We start from the raw sequence: 21730 nt of genomic DNA, 5'->3' as shown, positions 1-21730 counted from the left end.
TCTGAGGATAACTGTGAAATGTAGACATATTGTGACTCATGAGCAGCTGTGATGTTTTCTATCTGCCCAAATAGAATGCTCTCTCTCAGCTTCCTCTGTTGTGCGACTGGACACAGGGACTAGAAAAGAAACACAGTGCTGCTTTATGATGCCTTCAGGATGCTCTTGTTCACCCTCTTCACAAGATACATAGCCTATGAGTAGATTGGCCATAGACCCCAGGTGCTTTAGAACATTTTGATTTTGTGTTTGAGCATCTGGCATAATTATTCATGTGTGACCTTTCTACTAGGGATTCAAGCTGGACCAGTACACCATATGACCACCTCACCAATAAGGCAAATATAATTACTTTAGGGCTTGTATTTATTCCCATGTGAGAGTGGAAAGAAGAATCAACAATTATCATAAGAATATGAAAAGCATATAATACAGTTATTGTTATATTTAGCAATTACAAATTGATTTTAAATAATTATCAAAGTAGATTGTATGAGCCAATCAAAGATGAATCAGGCATGGATACTGAACCCTATGATCATCTATACTGCTCAATAAGATTAGATATTAGTAACTCAAACACAAGGTTTGAATGAGGTATAAATGAATAGCTTATAGGATTTAGAGAAAGTTAAATTTTCAATCCAGATTTGAGGAATTATCAGATGATGAAGTTGGTGTTAGAGCATTCTAAAAAGAAAGCTATATAACCACTTCAAATATGTCTAAATTCTCTGCATCTAGAATGTTGCTTGTATAAGCTGGTTTGCTCTTTTAATTCTTAGCATTGGGTATTCTTTTCCTACATTTTATTTAAAGTCCTTTCTAACATTATTTGGCTTTACTTTTCAGATGCTGATTTGAATGTTGCGGCCAATGAAGAGAAACACAGAACTCCCATATGTCCAGATAGAGTGGTAAGTCAACATTTAAAAGTGTTTTTGTAGTCTTCATGGATTAGATAAACCAAGAGATGGCAGATTCAAAACTAGAAAATAAAATGCACTTGTGACTCAAGTTGTATAGTGCTATCTTGAGCCACAAATCTCAGGGACAGTGCTCAATTCCTGAGTTCAAGCCCCAGAATTGAGACACCCTCCCCCAACATGGGATGCAGATTGTTCAACAAAGAAAAAATTACTATGGTTTTCATTAATAGTAGGTGCATGTGAGACAAGACTTTAACATGATATCATACATAACAAGTAAGGGCAATTAGCTGTCATTCTTTCCCTACCACCAGCATGGCCAAGACTGCCTCATGGAAGTATCTTGGTAATGGAATAGAATGGGATTCTATGGGCCAGAGTCATTTGTTTAAAATGTAATTCTTTAGCACCATTATTTCTTCAAAGCCACTCAGTGAGATTTGTTTTTTGTCTCCAGAAAAAGTCTTAGGTAGATTATAGAGTTTTCCAATGGCTCTCAGAAGATAAAAATGTTTCCAGTGACTAATAGACATGAGAACAACCTCTAAATTGTCCTATCCAATGACTCTGAACATTCTATGTTATGGTCTCTCCTTTTGACCTTGCTTGGGTCTGTATCAGCTGCCACCCTGTTTTGGGGGACATGTCATGGAGAAACTGGGATTGCTTACTCTTTCAGGGTTAGAATCAAGGAATAAAGTGTAAGGACAAAGAGATCATAGATAGCTGGTCCTATCATGATTTGGTAATGGTGGCTTGTGAGTGAGTTTTCCAATGGGTATCTGGGAGAATTGTGTGAGTTTCCCAGAAGAGTGAGTTATTAACAATTAGCTCTAGGGTTTTATTCAGCCCTCAGTCTTTCCACTGAGTTGATTCACTCATCTTGGGCAGAGTTCCTTGAAAGATGGCTCTTAGCCAACTCTCTTAAGGATAAAGTTAGTCAATAGGAAGACAAAACTTTAATTGTTCTTGTTAATTCAACTATGTGCAGCTTGTTCTCCCAGTCCTGTTGTACTATATGGGCTCTGCTTTCTTCAAATTAGAGCTACAACATTCTGCTTTTTGGCTTCGCAGGCAGGTAGGTGTCAGCCTCTTCAAATGACAGGAAGCACTTTCAGTGGTTTTCTGAAGGCACATCTGAAGTAATGGGACCTTTCCACATGCACACAAATCTGGTCTATGATAACTTGGGTACTGATTTTTTCAGCCACACACATTTACCTATACTTTCTTCTCTCTAAATAAAAACCATTTTTTCACAAAATTTTTGTGAACCATTTTTGAAAGGAAAAATAATCCACTATTGTATTAGATTAAAGAGCATCTCAAGTTTCATGTTCACAGAGAACATAAAAAACTTGACCTTAGGGGCTGGGAATGTGGCTTAGCAGTAGAGTGTTTGCCTAGCATGCACAAAGCCCTGGGTTTGATTCCTCAGCATCACATAAACAGAAAAGGCCAGAAGTGGTGCTGTGGCTCAAGTGGTAGATTGCTAGCCTTGAGCAAAAAGAAGTCAGGAACAGTGCTCAGGCTCTGAGTTCAAGCCGGAGGACTAGCAAAAAAAAAAAAAACACACTAAAAACAAAAACCTTGACTTTAGGCTGGGCACTGGTGGCTTACACCTATAATCCTAGCAGCTCAGATGGCTGAGATCTGCAATTCCAGTTCAAAGCCAGCCCGGGCAGGAAAGTGCATGAGACTCTTATATCCCTATCTCCATTTAACCACCAGAAACTGGAAGTAGCACTGTGGCTCAAAGTGGTAGAGCACCAGCCTTGAGGGAAGGAGCTCAGGGACAGTGTCTTGGTGCTGAATTCAAGCCCCACGACTGACCCAAAACAAAAGAACAAAACGAAAAGGAACCCTTGAATTTATTTGGAAACAGATTTTTTTTGGATTGTACTGGGATTCTTGTTTTTTGAATATGGCAACAGGTTTTTGTAGACATAATTTATACCTAATGAAATCATACAGGATAAGAAAAGGCCATAAATCCCAAGACTGGTGTCCTTGTCAGAAGATGAGGAGACATAGAGATAACTAGAGAAGAGGACCATGCAAAGACCTAGGCAGAGTGTGGATTTATGATCCTACAACTGATGAACCTCTACATCCACCAGAAACCAGAAGAGGAAAGGGAATATTGTACCCGAGAGCCTTCAAAAAGGAATCCTTGATTTTGTGCTTTTAGCCTTTCCACTAAATGTGTGGTAATTTGTTATGGGAACCCTACAAAACAATTCTGATGGTTTAGAACTTTTACTTCACGGTTAGTGACATTGTTCTTTGGGTTTTGATACTTATTCCAGTCCTAAAGCTTATAATTATAGCCTGTGGGCTGTAATGTAGCTCAGTGGTAGACAACTTGTCTAGAATAGAAAAGCCCTAGATTTTATCCCCAGCATAGAAGCATGCGTGAGCATGTGTGCGCTCGAACACACACACACACACACACACACACACACACACACACACACACACAAAACAGTGTGTAGAATAGAAAATCTACAGAGATGGATGCTTTCTTAGTAGTTGCTTGGGGCCAAAATAGGAATGAGGTCTTATTGGGGTGATGGATTGTGGTCCTGATCACACAACTTGATACAATTAGTAAGGATTACATAATCCTACAGTTAAGTGTATGAACTCCCAATACAGTTTGCTTTAAACAAATCTACGTGCAAAGGATAATTTAGGAGTTAGAACCCATTGTATCTCATCTTTGACAAGGAATTCTTTGGGAAATATTTCGAAAATTATCACTCAAGCCAGTCAGTGACCAAGACTTCCTAAGCTTGTTTTGATTATCAGCTACCTAATTGAGCCGGGAATCAGAGAGGATATTGTAAAAAGCATATTTCCTTATGTTTTGTTAGAACCAGAGCACTCCAAAGAGAACTTATTATGTAGTTTACTAGCCATTCTGTTCAGATTTCCATTGAAGGAACTTTTCAATGTGTTTTCCTTACATCACTCACATTTCTAGAAAGTGGAAGCCTCAACTCTAAATAATGAAATTCCTGGAAAAAAATAAAACACAATGTGGAAAAATATAGTTAGATCATGCTTACACACAAAGTGAATTTCAAATAAAATATGGCATACACTTAGAAATCTTGTGTTCATATTGATAAATTTTCACAAACGAAACACATCTGTATAAGACAGAATCATCTTAACAAACAGAACATGACAACACCCCTAAGGCACCCTTATAGTCTCTTCTAGTCATGGCAACCTGCCAAGAATAATTGATAGCCTGACTTAGAACATCATAGGTTGTATCCCTTCCTTTGACCTTTGTATAAATAAGATATAGTCATGCATTGCCTGTCTTCTTTGTTTAGCCTATAATATACTTAGATTTTAATATTTAGTCCTGTTTTTTTATTGTTCATAGAATTCTATTGTATGAACATACCACTGTATCATTTCCTTATTGTTGTTCTAACAAATTGCCTCAAATCAATGGCTTAATAAACATAAATGTATCCCCTGATAGTTCCAAAGAATCTGGTTACTTGTTTTTCCCAGCCTCTGTAGCCTGCCTGCAATCCTGCACTCCTAGTCCCCATCCTTCACCTTCAGAGTCTGAAGGGTAGCAGCGTCTCCTCCACTCTCCGACCCCTGTTTCTATCCAGATGTCACCTCCCTAATTCTTCACCAACTCACTTCCCTTTACATTGCACCCTTCTGATTATATCAGAAGCATCTCTGAAATCCAGAATTATCTTCCCATTTCAGATGTCTTAATGTGATCAGAATCTGCAAAGTCCTTTTTTGGTAGGTTCTGAGAACCTGGACACGAACATCCTTGGGCAGCGATTATTCCTCTTATTGCAATTGTACTATATGTATTCTTCTATCTTCTTAAGGAATACTTGGTTCCGATTTGATCTAATTCAAATGATTCTGCTATGAACATTGTTTCACACATTTTTAGGTTGCACTGTTGAGCATCTGTACATATAATTTCAGAGTCATGAAGTATATATACATCCAGCTTTTAGTTCTTCTATAAATGAGTTTCCAATGTGGTTTTAACACTTTATACTCCAATGAACAAAAGTATGATTACAGGTGTTCAGAAAGCCTTGGAAATACTTACTATTGCCTCTTTTCTTCCTTCTTTATTTTCTAGTCAAGACTCAATATGCTTCAGTTGTCTGTTTCCAGTTTCTGAATCTGTGCCTCACTCTGATATACTTACATCTCTTGTCCTTCCAAGCTGAAGATTCCACGGGCAGTTCCTATTCTTCAAATGAATGCACCATCTTCAAGTGCCATTCTACCACTGCATGATATGGACTCAAAGAGAAGCTATGGTTCCCAGCCAAATGTCAACATGCGTTATATTCCACGGGAAGACTGTCCTGACTGGTGGCAATTAAGAAAGCTGAAAAGGTAAACCTCCGCCTCCAAACCCAGTAAGAGGAAGAGAATAACTGCTGTGGACCCCAACCTCAAAGCTGTTGATACAGCACTTAGCTTCCATGGGATTACCCTCTTGGAAATTGTTTAGTAATTAAGCTTAAGACAGGGGTCAGCAAATGGCCTCTCTGGGATTGAGTGGCATAGACTTTCTATATAGACTGTTCAGTCGAATGTCCTGAATAATACTTAGGTGCCCCATTCTCTCACCATAATTCCTCCACTTCCCCGCTTAACTACACACTCCAGAACACAGAATCTTTAAAATCTATCCTTTCCATGAAAAAATAGAGGTTCAGGGTGCTTGATTAGCCCTTCCAAGTTTTTCAGCCTCAACTAAAGCCAGAATTTAAAACACCTTGAAGGCAGTATATTCGATGTGCAGATCCCTGGAGTGGGATGCTGATTCTGCCCCATACTTGATACTCAGTAAATATGGAATTCAATTGCAGGATGGTCATATAGAAATGGTCACGTATCTGCTATTTGTTCATTGCTGCCTTAGACGTCTTCCCTATCATGGGCTGTCACTGTCTGCCATTCTCACCAAGGTGTCAGCCTCCCTACAGGAAATGCGGAGTATCTCCTTGACTCAGCCTCTTTTGCCCTCTTATTCCTTTATTCTTTCCATCTTCATTATTTTTATCTGAAGCAAATGCTTCACTGTGCCAATGATACAACCACAAAGCATTATGGAACTTGAAAGAATGTAAGTGCATCCTTCCAGATTCTTTTCTTTTTCAAATATAACAAGCTGTGGTGGTCCCTTTCATTCAGCTAGAATCATGTGTACAGGATGTCTAAGGGAGAAAGTTGCATTTATTTACCTATAGCTTGGCCTTCTTTTTATTTATTTGTTTCTTTAGCTAGTTGATTGTTTGGTTTCTTTTGTTTTAAAATATTTCTCAGAGTATATTAATTGTACAAAATAATAGGCCTCATCATGACATTTTCATGAACGTATATAATGTACTTTGAACATATAGCAAGAGATAAGCCCAGACCAAGGAGTCTGTCTTGTTGAGTCTGTAACCAGTCCCTTCCCTGAGAGAAAGCCTAGTGATTCATTGGAAATCATCAGTTTCTAAATAACTAGGAAAAGCCCTTGATTTACATGTGCTTGTTGTAGAGCTGCCAATTCATATTTAGCAAGAACTTTTTGCATTAATCTCAGTTTGAAGAATATTTCATAAAGAACTATTCATCTCAATTACTGAGCTTTTGACACACCCTTACATTTTTTGTGGTCCCTTAAGTTTAGTCCTGGCTCTGAATTTCATACCAGAACTTTAGAAAGCTATTTGTACAACATTTTTTGTATAAGTTACCTGTACAATAGATTCATCACTAAGTTCACGGTATCAGCAGTATAGCATCAGTAGGTGAATTGTAGCTATTGCCACATGGTTTTTATTGGGCTAGTATTTTTAATAGGCATAATTCTTATTAATAGATTAGATGAGTTTTATCAAATTGGTCATTTTAATACCTTCTTCAGAGATACTTTACAATTTCCCTGGTTTTTGTGATTACTAAAGTACTACTGTTCCCATTAAAAACAATCAAGTATTGTGGAATATTTGTGCATTCCTCACTGCACAATCTTCTTGGCTCTTTGTTCTTTTCAGTTGATATCTTTGACAGGTTTCCCATTTAAATATATGAGGTTCAATTTTTTTATTTTTATTTCTATTATGGTAAAATAGACTTGACACTTGCCATCTTAATAATTTTAAATGTGAGGTTCAGTGGTATTACAGCAATTCACATTGTTGTGTAACCTACCTAGTTCTTTTTAATGTTTATAGAGTAGTCTATTATGTGGATATATGGATAAACATGACACACTATTGATAGCCATTCTTCATGATCTCTTAAATAAAAGGCTTGCCATGCACATGATTCATACCTATAATCCTAGCTATTCAGGAAGCTGACATCTGAGGATCACAGTTCAAAGCCAGCCTGATCAGGAAAGCCTATGAGATTCTTATCTCCAATTAAACCACTAAAAAGTCAGAAGTGGAGCTGTGGCTCAAGTGGTAGAGCAAAAAAGCTCAAGGACAGTGCCCAGGCACTGAGTTCAAGCCCCATAACTGGCACAAAAATGAACAGACAAAGAAGAAATCCCAAAAGGCTAAATAAATTGTGTAGTCTTTATAAATAAGAGTTCTCTTTTGATGCGAGGAAGCCAAAAGTCTACTGTAGGAGGCCAGGCTCTTCAGGAAGGCATGGATTAAGACACTCCACAGTTTAAGGGCTTTCTCTGGGCATTCCTTGAAATGGAGCCAAAGGAACACTTCCTTGCCAGAGAAGAGTGTTCCCATGAACTGTGGCAAACAGGAAATTGGCTCTACATTCCACATCAAACAGCCTGTGGACTTTGGAAGGTAGACACTTCCTTATGTGCTTAATATCCAGAATGAAAGACATAGTTGGCCAAGGAGAAAGCAAATCCAGCTGGTCTGTGTGTGTCTAGGTAGAGTTCAAAGTTCAAGATTTTCACGATTTTTAACTGTAATCATTCAAGGAAAAGAACCTATTTTAAAATCAATATGTGACAGAATGCTTGTGGATCTATATAAAGATCTATGTAGATCTATTCAAGACTATGCACGAATCTGGGTTTGCTCTTGTTTGGGGCCATGATAAGCCATCTTTAACAATTCTCTCTCATCAGGAATAGTGATGAGCTCAAATGAAGTAAAATGTGGAGATCTGAATGTTAAATAAAGATAAGATCTATCTGAACTAAATTGCGTTTGTTATTTAACATTCGTGAGTAAATGCATTTAAAAATTATGAACTATATATCTTTATTTGTAGCAATGAAGATGTAGCATGCAGTAACCCAGTGGAAAGAAACATTGTAAATCACAGCCCTTCAAAGATATCATGGTAAGTAAAATCCAGATACTACTTTACATTCCAGATTAAAGAAAACTAATCAAATTGACCATAATTTTGCAACCAGGTTTTACATGTAAAGCAAATACACACCAAGAGTGTTCATGTAGCTTACCTCTCCGAATTGATTGATTGTAGATTATCGTTTTGCTAACACTGATATTTCCTAGTTATCACTTATGACATATTTTTGTGTTGTAATATATATGGCTCAGACATCTTGAGCCGGAGGGAAAGCAACTCAAGGTTGAATAACTCTTCCCTAAAACTATCTCTGTATACAACCCTAAACATGTTTAACTTTATACTTTAGCTACCCCTGATGAGATCTTCATGTATTACATGAGCTCTCTTGAAAGAATCAAAGAATATCCAGTTCTTGGAGTCTTCTGTATTAAAGAGCCATTTTTTCATTAGACTGAGAGTGAACCCAACTTTTTGGGTGACTGTAACTGGATTTTGCTGATACCTCTCAATGTACAAAAGTGGAAATTTAACATTCTGGATTTTATTTATGTGGATAAAAGAAGGATAAGAGTTTTGTATTTCACCACTAGATATCGGGACTGTTTCTTGGTGTTTTCTTTTTTCTTTTTTCTTTTTTTTTGAAGAATAGATATCTGCACTTTATTGGAAATTTAAAAAAAAATGTTTGGCAAATGACAGTGTCCCGAGAATAAAAAGATAGTCACAAATTAAGAGAATTGCCAAAACTTATTCAATAGACTATTCTTTTTTCTTAAAATTCATGTTGTTTTCTCAACTCTTCTTCAGGGGGATTCCTGAGTCAAGTTCCTCTGAAGAAGAGGAAAACCTGGATGATTTTGAGTGAGTGTTCAAAGTCCTCTCTGCTCCTCTCAAATGGGACATGGCTGATTCTATTCTGCTCCCCAAAGACAATGGGGATGTCCCCCAACACACATGACTCAGACTTTCTCAGGAGGATATAAACTCGTGTGAGGTTTGGGGCTATTCATCTGAATGATAGGTGGCAAGGAAATGAGTTATTACCGGTGAAGATATTTCCACCAATTTGGACTGTATAAATTAGCTGTATATAGTCATTGAATTTAATGCATATTCAGTTTCTCTTCATTTCACTTTGTATTCATAGATATAGTTTATGATGCTCCTGCCCATGATTTATTACTTGCATGCCTCTCATCAGGGTAATATTTGAAAGCTCTTATTAACATTGAGTTAAATTTTGGAGGACATTATTTATGATGCAGTACTTTTTCAAGGTAGCACAGTGAGACTTTGAAGATGGTAATATTTATGCTGAAAGATTCCTATTCTTAGGAATATCATTTAGATCCAAACTAGGATATGTTAGACAGGGGTAATAATTCACTGGACATCTGGAATAAACTGAAATGTTCTGGACCTCTGTACCCCTCTCTTCTTATTTCAGATCATCTCTTTTTTTTTTTCTATCCCACATAGATATATATATCCCAGATCACATTTCCTAAGTGATATTTGGACTAGCTAGTACTACCTTAAAATGTTAATTAACAAAAAAAATCTATCAGAGAGTATCTCAAGAGTTAGTTATATGCTGTGTCAAATTCAAAGAGACTTTCAAACTACCATGAACAGCCCTTTCCTTAATTTTACAGATGGGGGAGTCCAACAGCAAAAGAGGCCAAGACACTTGTGTAAAGTCACATAACTGCATATGGGGAAGTTATTTCTAGAACCTAGATCTACTTCCATGCTGACTGGTCTAAGGTTCTTTCCACTTTATTATACTATCCACCAGCTGAAATCTTCTTCAACTATACAAAGACTAGTTCTAAAAGCCTTCTGCAATTCTTCTCTTCGGCCCTCAGTGTCCTGGTTCTATTTCCCTCTGCCTCACTTGTTATCCTCTAGCCAAGAGTTCCCCCTGCTCTCCCAAAGCCATGCCCCATTCTATCTCATACTCTTGTGTCTTTATTATGATATTTTAGGTAAAGGCACAAGACCACAAACATTGTTGACCTCACCTAAGAACGAGCTTCTGACTGTGTAGCTCCACACACAAAATAAGGCACTATGTTCTTGGCTAAGTTAGTTAAAAGGTAATATTTAAAGGTTATTTTAAAATAATTGTTCTTGGCTTTCCCGCATCATCTTTTCCTCAGTTCAAATTAACTTCTCTTGGCCTAATATTAATCTTTATCTGTTGTGGTCATGAAAAACATTTGCAAATTCAAAACTGGCTTTGAAAGTAGTTGATAGAAAGTACGCTTCTATCAGGTTTAAAACAATTCAGGGCTCATAGAGTGACTCAAGTTGGTAGAACACTTGCCTAGAGAGCATGAGTTTAAACACCAACATCACCAAAAAAGAAAAAAATGATAGAGTTCAAAAATAAGAATGTTTATTCTTGGCAACCTTAATGTGCCAGTTAGAATAGTCTTCATTGTCCAATCTGTAGCCTTCATTCAAAATAGTGAAATGTAGGATAACTTACAGATCACCTAGAAAGAAGCTAGAGGCTCCTAAATACCAGCCAACTTCATATTCAAGCCCTGGTCCAGAAGCAGAATTAGCTGGTACAGACTCAAAAACCTATATTAAAAATTTATCCTCAGGCAATTCTCTGGAACAGTCAGGTTTAAACTTCCCTGATTTAGGCCAATGATTTATTTTATGGATTAAAGGTGTACATGTTTAGTTATGCAATTTTAGAAGTATTGATTCTTAAATCCAGAATTCTCTTTTAGCTGGTTTGCAGGTAACATCTCCAGGTCACAATCTGAGCAGTTACTGAGACAAAAGGTAAATAGTCTTCTTTTATATAGTCTCTTACTCTCTCTCTCTCTTTCGTCACCCACTCCATGATAAGCTGCACCCTACCACTAAGATGTTGCCACAGCCTAAGAATCTCTTTCCATGATGTAGCCCAGAAGTGAATGAAACTTTTAATGCAATACTATTGCTAATTATCCAATCAATTTGTCATGGTGTTAATTGTTCAACCTTTGAGTTATTAGGTCCCTCATGGCTATCCAGTTCTTCTGTGTCCATTGTCTATTCCTACATAAGAAATCATCCCAAAATTTAGTGACTTGGAATAAGATATATATGGTGTCTTGCAATTCGGTGAGTCAGTTATGCCAACTACATGTGTTATGTAGGCTCACACCTCTGTCTACATCTGGCTAATGCATTAACTGAGGGCCACAGTTCTGCAAGCAGCCTCTCCATATTTGTAACTTAGGCTGCTTTACAGATTAACAGCGGTCAAAGAAGATAATTCCTGTAAGGAATCTGTGCTTTTGTCATTTGCTAATGTCCCTTGCAAAGTCAACATGGGAGGAGACTACCTAGTGCCACAATTAAGATGGATGCTTTGTTTTATTTTTGCCATGCTAGGGATTGGAAGCCAAGGTTTCAAGCATATACTCTCCCAGTGAGCTCCACCCCCAGCCCAAGAAAGATGATTTATTGAGAGTCATCAATGTAGCTGTGTACCTCCACTCTGTCACTGCCTTTAGCACCATAATCTGAGGCTTTAAACGCATAAAGGAAGGAAGAGAGAAAGAGAGAGAGAGAGAGAGAAGAAAGAAAGAAAGAAAGAAAAGAAAGAAAGAAAGAAAGAAAGAAAGAAAGAAAGAAAGAAAGAAAGAAAGAAAGAAAGAAAGAAAGAAAGATAGGAAGGAAGGAAGGAAGGAAGGAAGGAAGGAAGAAAGAAAGAAAGAAAGAAAGAAGAAAGAAAGAAAGAAAGAAAGAAAGAAAGAAAGAAAGAGGGGAGGATTGGAGGGTGGGAGGAAGGAAGGAAGGAAAGAAGAAAGGAAAGAAGGAAGGAAAAAGGAAAAAGGGGAATTCTGGAAGGAAGGAAAGAAAACCTGGGTGAGAAAAGGAGAGCTAAACCATAGGCCCCCTTTTGTGCCTACTGTTGGGTAAGCTATGTCCTCCATGACTTTTAGACTAAGTCAAGATTATTTCCTTTCCCATTGCCTACATGAAAAATGAGTTTCAAAAGTAATGAAAATGATCTTCCTTTTCAGGGAAAAGAAGGAGCATTTATGGTTAGAAATTCCAGCCAGGTGGGAATGTACACTGTGTCCTTATTTAGTAAGGCTGTAAAGTAAGTATAATGTGGATGTATTTTTTCAGTCCTCCTCTCCATATTTTATGAATATGCTGATCACTTAGTCACTTTGAGATAAGATACCATCTTTATACTCTGGAGTTTGGGATCAAAGTATTTCCGTGGGGTGTGGTTTTTTACCTCCTCTACTTTCAAGAGGCTATTCTCCTGCTACCAACCCCACACAATGGTAAAGAGCACAAAATATAACACAACTCAGTTGGCATTTAGTAGCATTCATAGGTAATTCCCTGCCAGTCAGGCCTACATATACAAAGAAAACAATTAGGGGCCGGGAATATGGCCTAGTGGTAGAGTGCTTGCCTTGTATACATGAAGCCCTGGGTTTGATTCCTCAGCACCACATATATAGAAAAGGCCAGAAGTAGAGTGCTAGCCTTGAGCAAAAAGAAGCCAGGGACAGTGCTCAGGCCCTGAGTTCAAGCCCCAGGACTGGCAGGAAAGGAAGGAAGGAAGGAGGGAAGGAAGGAAGGAAGGAAGGAAGGAAGGAAGGAAGGAAGGAAGGAACGAAGGAAGGAAGGAAGGAAGGAACGAAGGAAGGAAAGAAAGAAAGAAAGAAAAAAAATGAAAGAAAACAATTGCAAGGGAGCCTTATAGATTTGAATCCTGGTTCTACCTTTCAGAGCTTTATGACATTTAAAATGGAGACATAATAATACCATATCCTATGGATGAAATGAATTAATACATATATTGTATCTAAACACTGCCTGGCACATAGTAAACACTTAACAAAATAATAGCAGTCTTTTATAAAAAATAGTATTGATTTTGTTGATGCTTCTATGATGGAGTCACTCTACCTGCTCTACTGCCCACACACCAGCACATGTACTCTCTCTCTCTCTCTCTCTCTCTCTCTCTCTCTCTCTCTCTCTCTCTCTCTCATACACATAATCTCATCAAACTTTATTATAACTGAAAGAATTAGATAGAAAGTAGTAGAACTGTACTGAAAGCCCAGTTCTTTTTTTTAAAATTTCTGGTACTGGAGCTTGAAGTCAGGGCCTCACTCTTGCCTGACTGGATCTCCATTATTTGACCCACCCCTCCAGCCCAGCTTTTTGCTAGGTAATTGGACTTTCCAGGACTTCTCTGCCCTAACTAGCTTAGAAATTCAATCCTCCAGGTCTCAGCCTCCTAGGTAGCTAGGATTACAGGCGTGAATCACTGACACCCAGCTCAAAACCCAGTTCTTGACCACCATACCATACTCAACTTTAAGACAAGGTTGAAGTAAAACCCCTTGTACAACTTAAAGATAATTATAAAAAAAATTTTAAACCTAAAACAATTGGATTCTAACTATTCCTGAAGAGCATAAATCCATGTACACCATTTCACCCTATTTTCTACAAGTAGAAGGTAAAAAGAAATGTTTTCTACAGAAAAGGTACAATTTCATGTGAGTTATTAAAAGACATGCCCACCCATTTTGCCCTGCATGAGAATTCCCACTGCCTAGTCACATCTGCCTTCCTCATTTTTATATCTATTATTAACCTAAAAGAGAGCTTATTTGTTCAAACACAAATGACTCTGAAAACATTAATGTTCTCAATCATCAAAAGAAAATTCTATATTATACTTGCTAAGGAAAGAGGAGTCCAAAAGTTGGAATTTGATTAAGCATGTATTTTGTGCATGCCAAAGGGTATGCTTTGGAGCTTGGGAGCTTGGGATAACTACTGGTTATCATGGATACTTCCAGCAAAACACCAGATGGCAAGACTGAGAAACCTTCCTGAGTTTTCTCTCTAAACTTTGCAGATGCAGCCCAAATAATTCTTGAATCAATTACTTAATCAAATTTCAATTGTTTATTAAAAGATATTCTTTCCCTAGATAACTATTCAACCAATTGTTTAATCAAGTTTCAATTGCTTATTAAAATATTCGAATATTCTTTTTCCTTACTAGTGATAAAAAAGGAACTGTCAAACATTACCATGTGCATACCAATGCTGAAAATAAACTATACCTGGCAGAAAACTATTGTTTTGATTCGATTCCAAAGCTTATTCACTACCATCAACACAATTCAGCAGGTAACTAATTCCAGTTATTCCTTTATGAGCACTTGCTAATAAATATCAATTTTCTTTATTACTAATTTATTACAAATTTCTTTATTACTAAGGCTCTTGATATTTTTAATTATATGGGGAACAAGAAAGTAGGAAACATGTTCCTCAGCATTTTCCTTGCTGTAACTTTTATATTCATTTAAATACAGCACCACACTTCATAATGTCAGAAAGAAGTGGCGTGAGTAATGTGACTGAAAAGGCTTGATTCTCTTTTTTTAAATTGTTATAGTTTTCCCACCTATAGTTTTCCCACCTATAGAAGCACGTTGATTATAAAATTAACATATAGAAAAAATGTATTATTGGATTGAGAAGCTCCTTGAACAAGCTGGTGTCAATTATGGAAGATTTTTGTATACCTATACTGCCATTTATTAATCAATGTTTGTAAATAAACATATATTTACTATGTTACATTTTTATGGAAATAAACTCATTCTGCATACACTGTTCAGCTTACTTTAGTCAAAGTGCTTAGATGTCTTTCTATGTGAATATGCATATCTTACTTTTTTAAACAGCCACATAGACTTCTACTGTAGAGTTAGCCCATCATTTATCTCCTTAGCACTGTATTGATTAACAGTTGGATCATGTCTGAGATCTTCCCATTACAATGTGTTGTTGCACATTACTGCATCTATAGCTTTGCAGGTCTAGTTGACTGCTTCCTAGATGTGGTATCCACAAGATAAAAGCTAAGAATATTTAAAAGTTAGAAATTGCCAAATAGCTTTCTTTCATCTCATCTCATCGATAGTACCAATACTGGTACTATTATTCTTTTTTAAATTTTACCATATTGGCTGGTAAAAATATAGAAAAAATAAGCATAGAACTACTCTATAATTCAGCAATCCATTCCTGGGAATTTATCCAATAGAAAACAAAGTTACAATATAAGCTGTCAGCACAACCATGTTCATTGCAGCCCTTTTCACCATAGGCAAGATATGGAATCAGCCCAGATGCTCCTCAGTAGACAAATGGATCAAGAAACTGTGTGATTTTTTTTCTCACATAAAATGAGTTTTTCTTTTCTTTTTTTCATGCTGGTACGGGGGTTTGAACTCATGGCCTCACACTCAGCTTGCTTGTTCATGGCTGGTGCTCCACCAGTCTTTCAGTCTATTGTTTATTTTGGGGATAGAAACTCCTGGACTGGCTTCAAACTGTGATCCTCCAGGTTTGAGCCTCCTCGGTAGCTAGGGTTACAGGTGTGAGCCACCAGGAACCATGGCTACTAAGTGATTTACTCTTGACTTTCACTTTGCATTGACCTAATTAGACAAGTCAATCAAAATAACACAACTACAGGACAAATATAATCTGAATGGTTCTCCTTCTGCATCACAGCATCCAAAACCTGGCCTTCCCAACTGCTCTGAAGAGAGAATGGTTGCAGCTATGTAGTGTGATGTGAGATGACAAATGATGTGTTGCTAATATCCTGATTCCATTGCAGGCATGATCACACGACTCCGCCATCCTGTGTCAACTAAGGCCAACAAGGTTCCAGTCTCTGTGTCCCTGGGAAGTGGTATGGACACATATTTGGGCTCTTAAACTCCATAATCTCACCATTTTTAATTTAAATACATATGGTTAACTGGTTACCAGTGGCTTATACTTATAATCCTAGCTACTCAGGAGGCTGAGATCTAAGGATCACGGTTCAAAACCAGTGTGAATAGGAAAGTCTGCAAGATTCTGACCTCCAATTAAACACCAGAAAACTAGAAGTGGTTCTGTGGCTCAAAGTGATAGAATGCTAGCCTTGAGCTAAAGGAAGCTAAGGGACAGTGCCCACACCCTGAATTCAAACACCACAACTGACAAAAAACTATATATACATACACAAACAGACATACACACACACACACACACACACACACACACATATGGTTAATTAACTGACCAAATCAATATAAGTGTGAAAGGAGGTTCCTGTTCAGATTAGACCAGGGATGGCTTCAACCTTGATATATTTCTTCATTTTCTTGCAAAATGTTTACAACTGATTCTCTAATCTCCCCCAGTATTACAAAAATTATTGACTTATTAGATCCTACCATTAACCCCTAGCACCCTTTTGCTTAGCCTTTCTTTTTCCTAGGTTCTATGCCCGGTCAGTGGAGCCATTCTCAAACTTTGTGCATTTAATAAAATAGCATCGGGGCTGGGGATATGGCCTAGTGGCTAGAGAGCTTGCCTCGTATACAGGAGGCCCTAGGTTTGATTCCCCAGCACCACATATACAGAAAACGGCCAGAAGCGGCGCTGTGGCTCAAGTGGCAGAGTGCTAGCCTTGAGCGGGAAGAAGCCAGAGACAGTGCTCAGGCCCTGAGTCCAAGGCCCAGGACTGGCCAAAAAAAAAAAAAAAAATAGCATCCACCTTGATCGTGGTTTAGTTTGTTTTATAAGTGAATCTAACAGCATTTTTACCAACCTATATTTGTCCTGCATTTTCACTGAGCATATTTTGACATAGACTTTCTTTGAGATGTCTCTCCTTGACCATGTATTTTATTCTGAGCCTACTTGTTGATAAAGTAGGACTGCTTTGAAAGCAGTATTTCCTGGGTTTATATAGTCAAAAGACCACAGCATTGGTTATTTTTGTGTGTGCTTGAACCACACCTCCACTTCCTCATTGATGATTTTAAGTTATCAACTTAAAATAAAAAGGTGTGTTGCTCTTCATGTAGTCATTGTAAATATCACACTTACTTGAGAAGCGGTTAGCACTAAAGCCTTCTCTGATCATCCTTAAGAGTGGATGTGTTGCCTTACTAGGAATCTGGGAACTGAAAAGAGAAGAAATTACCCTATTGAGGGAACTGGGAAGTGGCCAGTTTGGAGTGGTCCAGCTGGGCAAGTGGAAGGGCCAGTACGATGTTGCTGTTAAGATGATCAAGGAGGGCTCCATGTCTGAAGATGAATTCTTTCAGGAAGCCCAGACCATGATGTAAGTTGTTCCTGAAGAATGGCAGTTTGAGTCTCACCATGGGAGAGCATTAGTATTAATAGGTCTGACCCTAGCATTTGTTTTTTATATAAAATCTTTTTAAAATTGTTATTGTAGAGTTCGTATACAGAGGGCTTACAGTTACATGAATCAGGTAATGAGTATAATTCATTTTGACCATGTCTCCCCTTCCATTGCTCTCTCCTGGGTTTTCCTTCCCATCCCCACTCACAAAATATTCAGTTCATTTTCCACATAGGTGTCTGATGAGTACCACTGTTGTATTTGCTCACCCTTGTTCCACCATTTCTGTGCCTTCCCTTACCCTCCTAAATACAAACTAACAAACAAGACAAAAGGAAAAGAAAACAAAAAACATCAGCAATGGCAACTAAAAATATCTCGTTTCCTTTTCTTAGAGTTCATTTCATAAAATATTATTTTATATGATCATATGTGCATAGCTACTGAGACTTTTTCAACCACTCCTATGCATATCCTCCTTTGGCCTCAGTGTGTGAATGTCTAGAGTACTATATGATTTATCATGGCCGTGTGTGTGTGTGTGTGTGTGTGTGTGTGTGTGTGTGTGAGTGTGTGTAGCATTTGTAAGACCTGAATTAAGAGCCCACATATCACAGGTATTTAGGAGTTGTAAGTTAAGGGACTAAACCATTAAATGAAAGTAATTCTATGTTCCTACTTTGACCATTGTAACTTGATAATGACACCAAAAGGCATATTCCAATTTACAATTCTCACAACTCTATTGAGAAATCAGCCTGTAGTCTATGATCCTCCAGACTCTGCCCTTGCCCCTTCTCTTCCCACACATTACTTCATCCTGTAATGTGAGGCTCTTTAGTAGTTATATGCAGTTGTATTCAACACATCCAAGTTTCCTCCACGTCTCCCACAAATGGTTAGATGATGGTTCCTGCTAGATAGGGAGGATTTACCCTTGAAGGGATAGACCCAGAGGCCCTGGAAGAGGACTCAGTAGTATATGGACGCAGGGTTCCAGATTTTCTGTGTGTATGTACATATGTCTGTGTTTTATACATATATGTCTTATCTAAGTAGTTCGCCCTCTTCTGGCCAGTGTGTGTGTGTGTGTGTGTGTGTGTGTGTGTGTGTGTGATGTTTATGAGTTCACCCTCTTCTGGTCAACATGGTGAATTACACATTACATGGTGATCAACCACCCAGCAGGTATGCCTGGGACTTTCCTGGTTTTACTGCTAAAAGTGCTGCACGCTTGGAAACTCCTCAGGCTCACACGCATTTGGGGAAGCAGTCAGCATAGCAATAATGGAAAGCAGTGTCAGAGCAGGACTTCATTCAGAGAGTTATGAAGATCAAAGGTGTCAGGAACTGAGAGCAATCTTTTTTTTTTTCTATAATTGCAGAAGTATTTGAAAGTAGAGACTGTTATGTGACGGGGCTGGTTTCACAGGCATGCAAGCTGCACCTTTTGAGAAGGGCTCTGTGCTTTGTTTTAGTCCCCTGCTGTTGCCATTTTGAAATACCTAATTGTTTTTTAGACAATCATAAAATTAGAGTGGGGACACCTTGGTGACCTTCTTTTCCAGGACAGAAAATCTGGCAAAATTTTTCTTGGCTATGTGGGATAACCTGTAAGTCGTGGCAGAATCACCTAAGTCACATACTTGTGGGAAAAACCTGTCAAACCATACCCAGATGAGAATACTTTAAGTCCCAAAGGAAATTGTCAAACCACGTCTGTGATGTGGGGAGCACCACAGCCACCGTGCTCCCACAAAATCATGCTCCACGAGGAGCTTCCTAGGAAGTGACTGCATTTGTTCAAGGAATCATTTTGATTGGATAACACGAGCCTTCCTGCCACAAGCTTTCCACTCAAAGAGAATAGTGCTGCATGACATATATTTTAAAACAATGTAAAATGTTATTTTGTAAGACAGAAAGCAAAATCATTCCTTGCTTCATTTCCATAAAATGGCAACTATTTTCATTTTACCTACTTCCTCCCAATTCTAGCATAGTTTTTGCAATGATGCTACCTGGTTCTCTGTAGGAAAGGTGAACCTACTGTTCACAACTACTAAATTCCTGCTTCTAGAGTTACAAATGTCTAATATGATGTAGGGGCCTTGTTTTTTTGCTTCCAAAAGGTATTGTTTTCCCAACATAAGATCCTAAACATTTAACTCTCTTTCTCTATTTAAATATCTGAAAATCCAAGAGTCTTTCCTTTCCAGGGTATCTGAAAAATGGATCGCACAGTATCAAACTTTGAAAATATGTTCTTTCCAGGAAACTCAACCATCCCAAGCTGGTAAAATTCTATGGAGTGTGTTCCAAGAAATACCCCATATACATAGTGACTGAATATATAACCAATGGCTGCTTACTTAACTACTTGAAGAGTCATGGAAAAGGACTAGACCCCTCCCAGCTCTTAGAAATGTGTTATGATGTCTGTGAAGGCATGGCTTTCTTGGAGAGTCACCAGTTCATACACCGGGACTTGGTAAGCCACAGCATTAGAAGTTCAAGGAAAAGGCAGGAAAGACCCTCAGTTGCTGTATACAGGGATGATACCAATAGGAAGATGGGCAAGGCTGGCACCTTTGCTTTTGTTTACTCATTTGTGATTAGTGTAAAATAATCCATCAAGACCGGCAGCACTAGTGGTGTTTTTGGTGTGACAAATAGATGGAAAGGAAAGACTATGAACAATTTAGTGTTTCTCAAACCTTTTTTGTTTTGTCAGTCCTGGGGCTTGAACTCAGGGCCTGAGCACTGTCCCTGGCTTCTTTTTGCTCAAGGCTAGCACTCTACCACTTGAGCCACAGCGCCACTTCTGGCCGTTTTCTGTATATGTGGTGCTGGGGAATTGAATGCAGGGCTTCATGTATGCGAGGCACGAATTCTACCACTAGGCCATATTGCCTACCCCAAGGCCATCTTCCCAGCACCTCAAAACTTTATTAAAAAAGCAAACTGATGGTAACTTTGGGGAAGGGCTTGGTGTTAAAGCAATCATTTGGTACAATAACTGAAAATACAAAAAGGAAGGAAATGGTATTTGTGTATGTGTTTGGGGTGTTGTATGTTGGAGGCAGTATTGCATGTGGAATTCATTGGGATCTGTCTCAGGAGATTTGTTTGAGCCCGATACTGGTGGCTCAAACCTGTAACCCTAGCTACTCATGAGGCTGAGATCTGAGGATTGTGGTTCAAAGCCAGCCCGGGGAAGGAAAGTTTGCATGACTCTTATCTCCAATTAACCACCAGGGAAACAGAAGTGGCACTGTGGCTTAAGTGGTAGAGCACTAGCCTTGAACTGAAGAACTCAGAGACAACGCCCTGGTCCAGAGTTTAAGCCCCATGACAGAGAGAGAGAGAGAGAGAGAGAGAGAGAGAGAGAGAGACAGAGACAGAGACAGAGACAGAGACAGAGACAGAGACAGAGAGACAGAGACAGAGAGAGACAGAGAGACAGAGATTTACTTGTATTGAACAATAAACATATCACACACACTAGACAAATACATTCCATAAATCACTGGAACAGCATTTCTGCTCTCAGAGCATTTGCCAGTGCACAGGGTCTAATGGCGGACAGATAACCTCTGGACAGTCTCCCAGTCTTCTGTTCTTCAAGTTAATCTGTCCAATTCTTTGACAAGAATGGATGCTTGGGTGAAAATATTGATGGGAACACTTTTCATTTTGAAACCATGAAAATTTCAGGAGACAACATCAGAGCAGATAGTGTGATAGGCAACCTTAGATTTAGCTGAGAAATCTGCTGAAAGAAAAGTGGAAATATCTGACTCTAATATCAGGAGATTCTTGGTCACTTTTACTACTTGATAATTTTGTTTGTCTCCAAAGGCTGCTCGGAACTGCTTGGTGGACAGCGATCTCTCTGTGAAAGTCTCTGACTTTGGAATGACAAGGTAAATCAATAATCCTCCCTGACAGTTTATTTTTCCTGTTTTAAAGAAAATTATAGGAAGGGCTGGGAGGTAGCTCAGTGGCTACGAGCTTGCCTTGCAAGTGCAACATCCTGGGTTCGATCCCAAGTACCAAAAAAAAAAAAAAAAAAGAAAATTATAAGAAGTGAGAGAGTACTTACTAGCTTATAGTAAAAAGAGCACAGGGGCAGCGCCCAGGCTCCGGGTTCAAGCCCTACTACTGACAAAAAAAAATTATAGTAGCGATCTCTAACACATTTTAGTCTGCAGTTTTCCTATTTAAAATTTTGATTTCAAACATTTTCATGTTCTTATTCTTTAGTACTTTTGTA

The 21730-nt window shown here is 38.3% G+C and overlaps 1 protein-coding gene across 2 annotated transcripts in view; it reads left to right on the top strand.

Moving 5' to 3' along the window:
- The window catches only part of Bmx (BMX non-receptor tyrosine kinase), a 49794-nt gene that overhangs the window by 16115 nt on the left and 11949 nt on the right, over positions 1-21730 (top strand). For both annotated transcript variants that reach the window (XM_048336684.1, XM_048336683.1), the window contains exons 6-16: positions 853-917; positions 5158-5333; positions 8187-8258; positions 9042-9095; positions 10982-11036; positions 12269-12348; positions 14293-14420; positions 15928-16002; positions 17259-17430; positions 19729-19945; positions 21316-21380. In XM_048336684.1, coding sequence (XP_048192641.1) covers positions 853-917; positions 5158-5333; positions 8187-8258; positions 9042-9095; positions 10982-11036; positions 12269-12348; positions 14293-14420; positions 15928-16002; positions 17259-17430; positions 19729-19945; positions 21316-21380 — 1159 coding nt within the window. The remainder of the gene's footprint in view (positions 1-852; positions 918-5157; positions 5334-8186; positions 8259-9041; positions 9096-10981; positions 11037-12268; positions 12349-14292; positions 14421-15927; positions 16003-17258; positions 17431-19728; positions 19946-21315; positions 21381-21730) is intronic.

Source organism: Perognathus longimembris, chromosome 28 (assembly GCF_023159225.1).
Source record: "Perognathus longimembris pacificus isolate PPM17 chromosome 28, ASM2315922v1, whole genome shotgun sequence".
Taxonomy (NCBI): Eukaryota; Metazoa; Chordata; class Mammalia; order Rodentia; family Heteromyidae; genus Perognathus; species Perognathus longimembris.
This window is presented reverse-complemented; position numbering and strand designations above follow the sequence as displayed.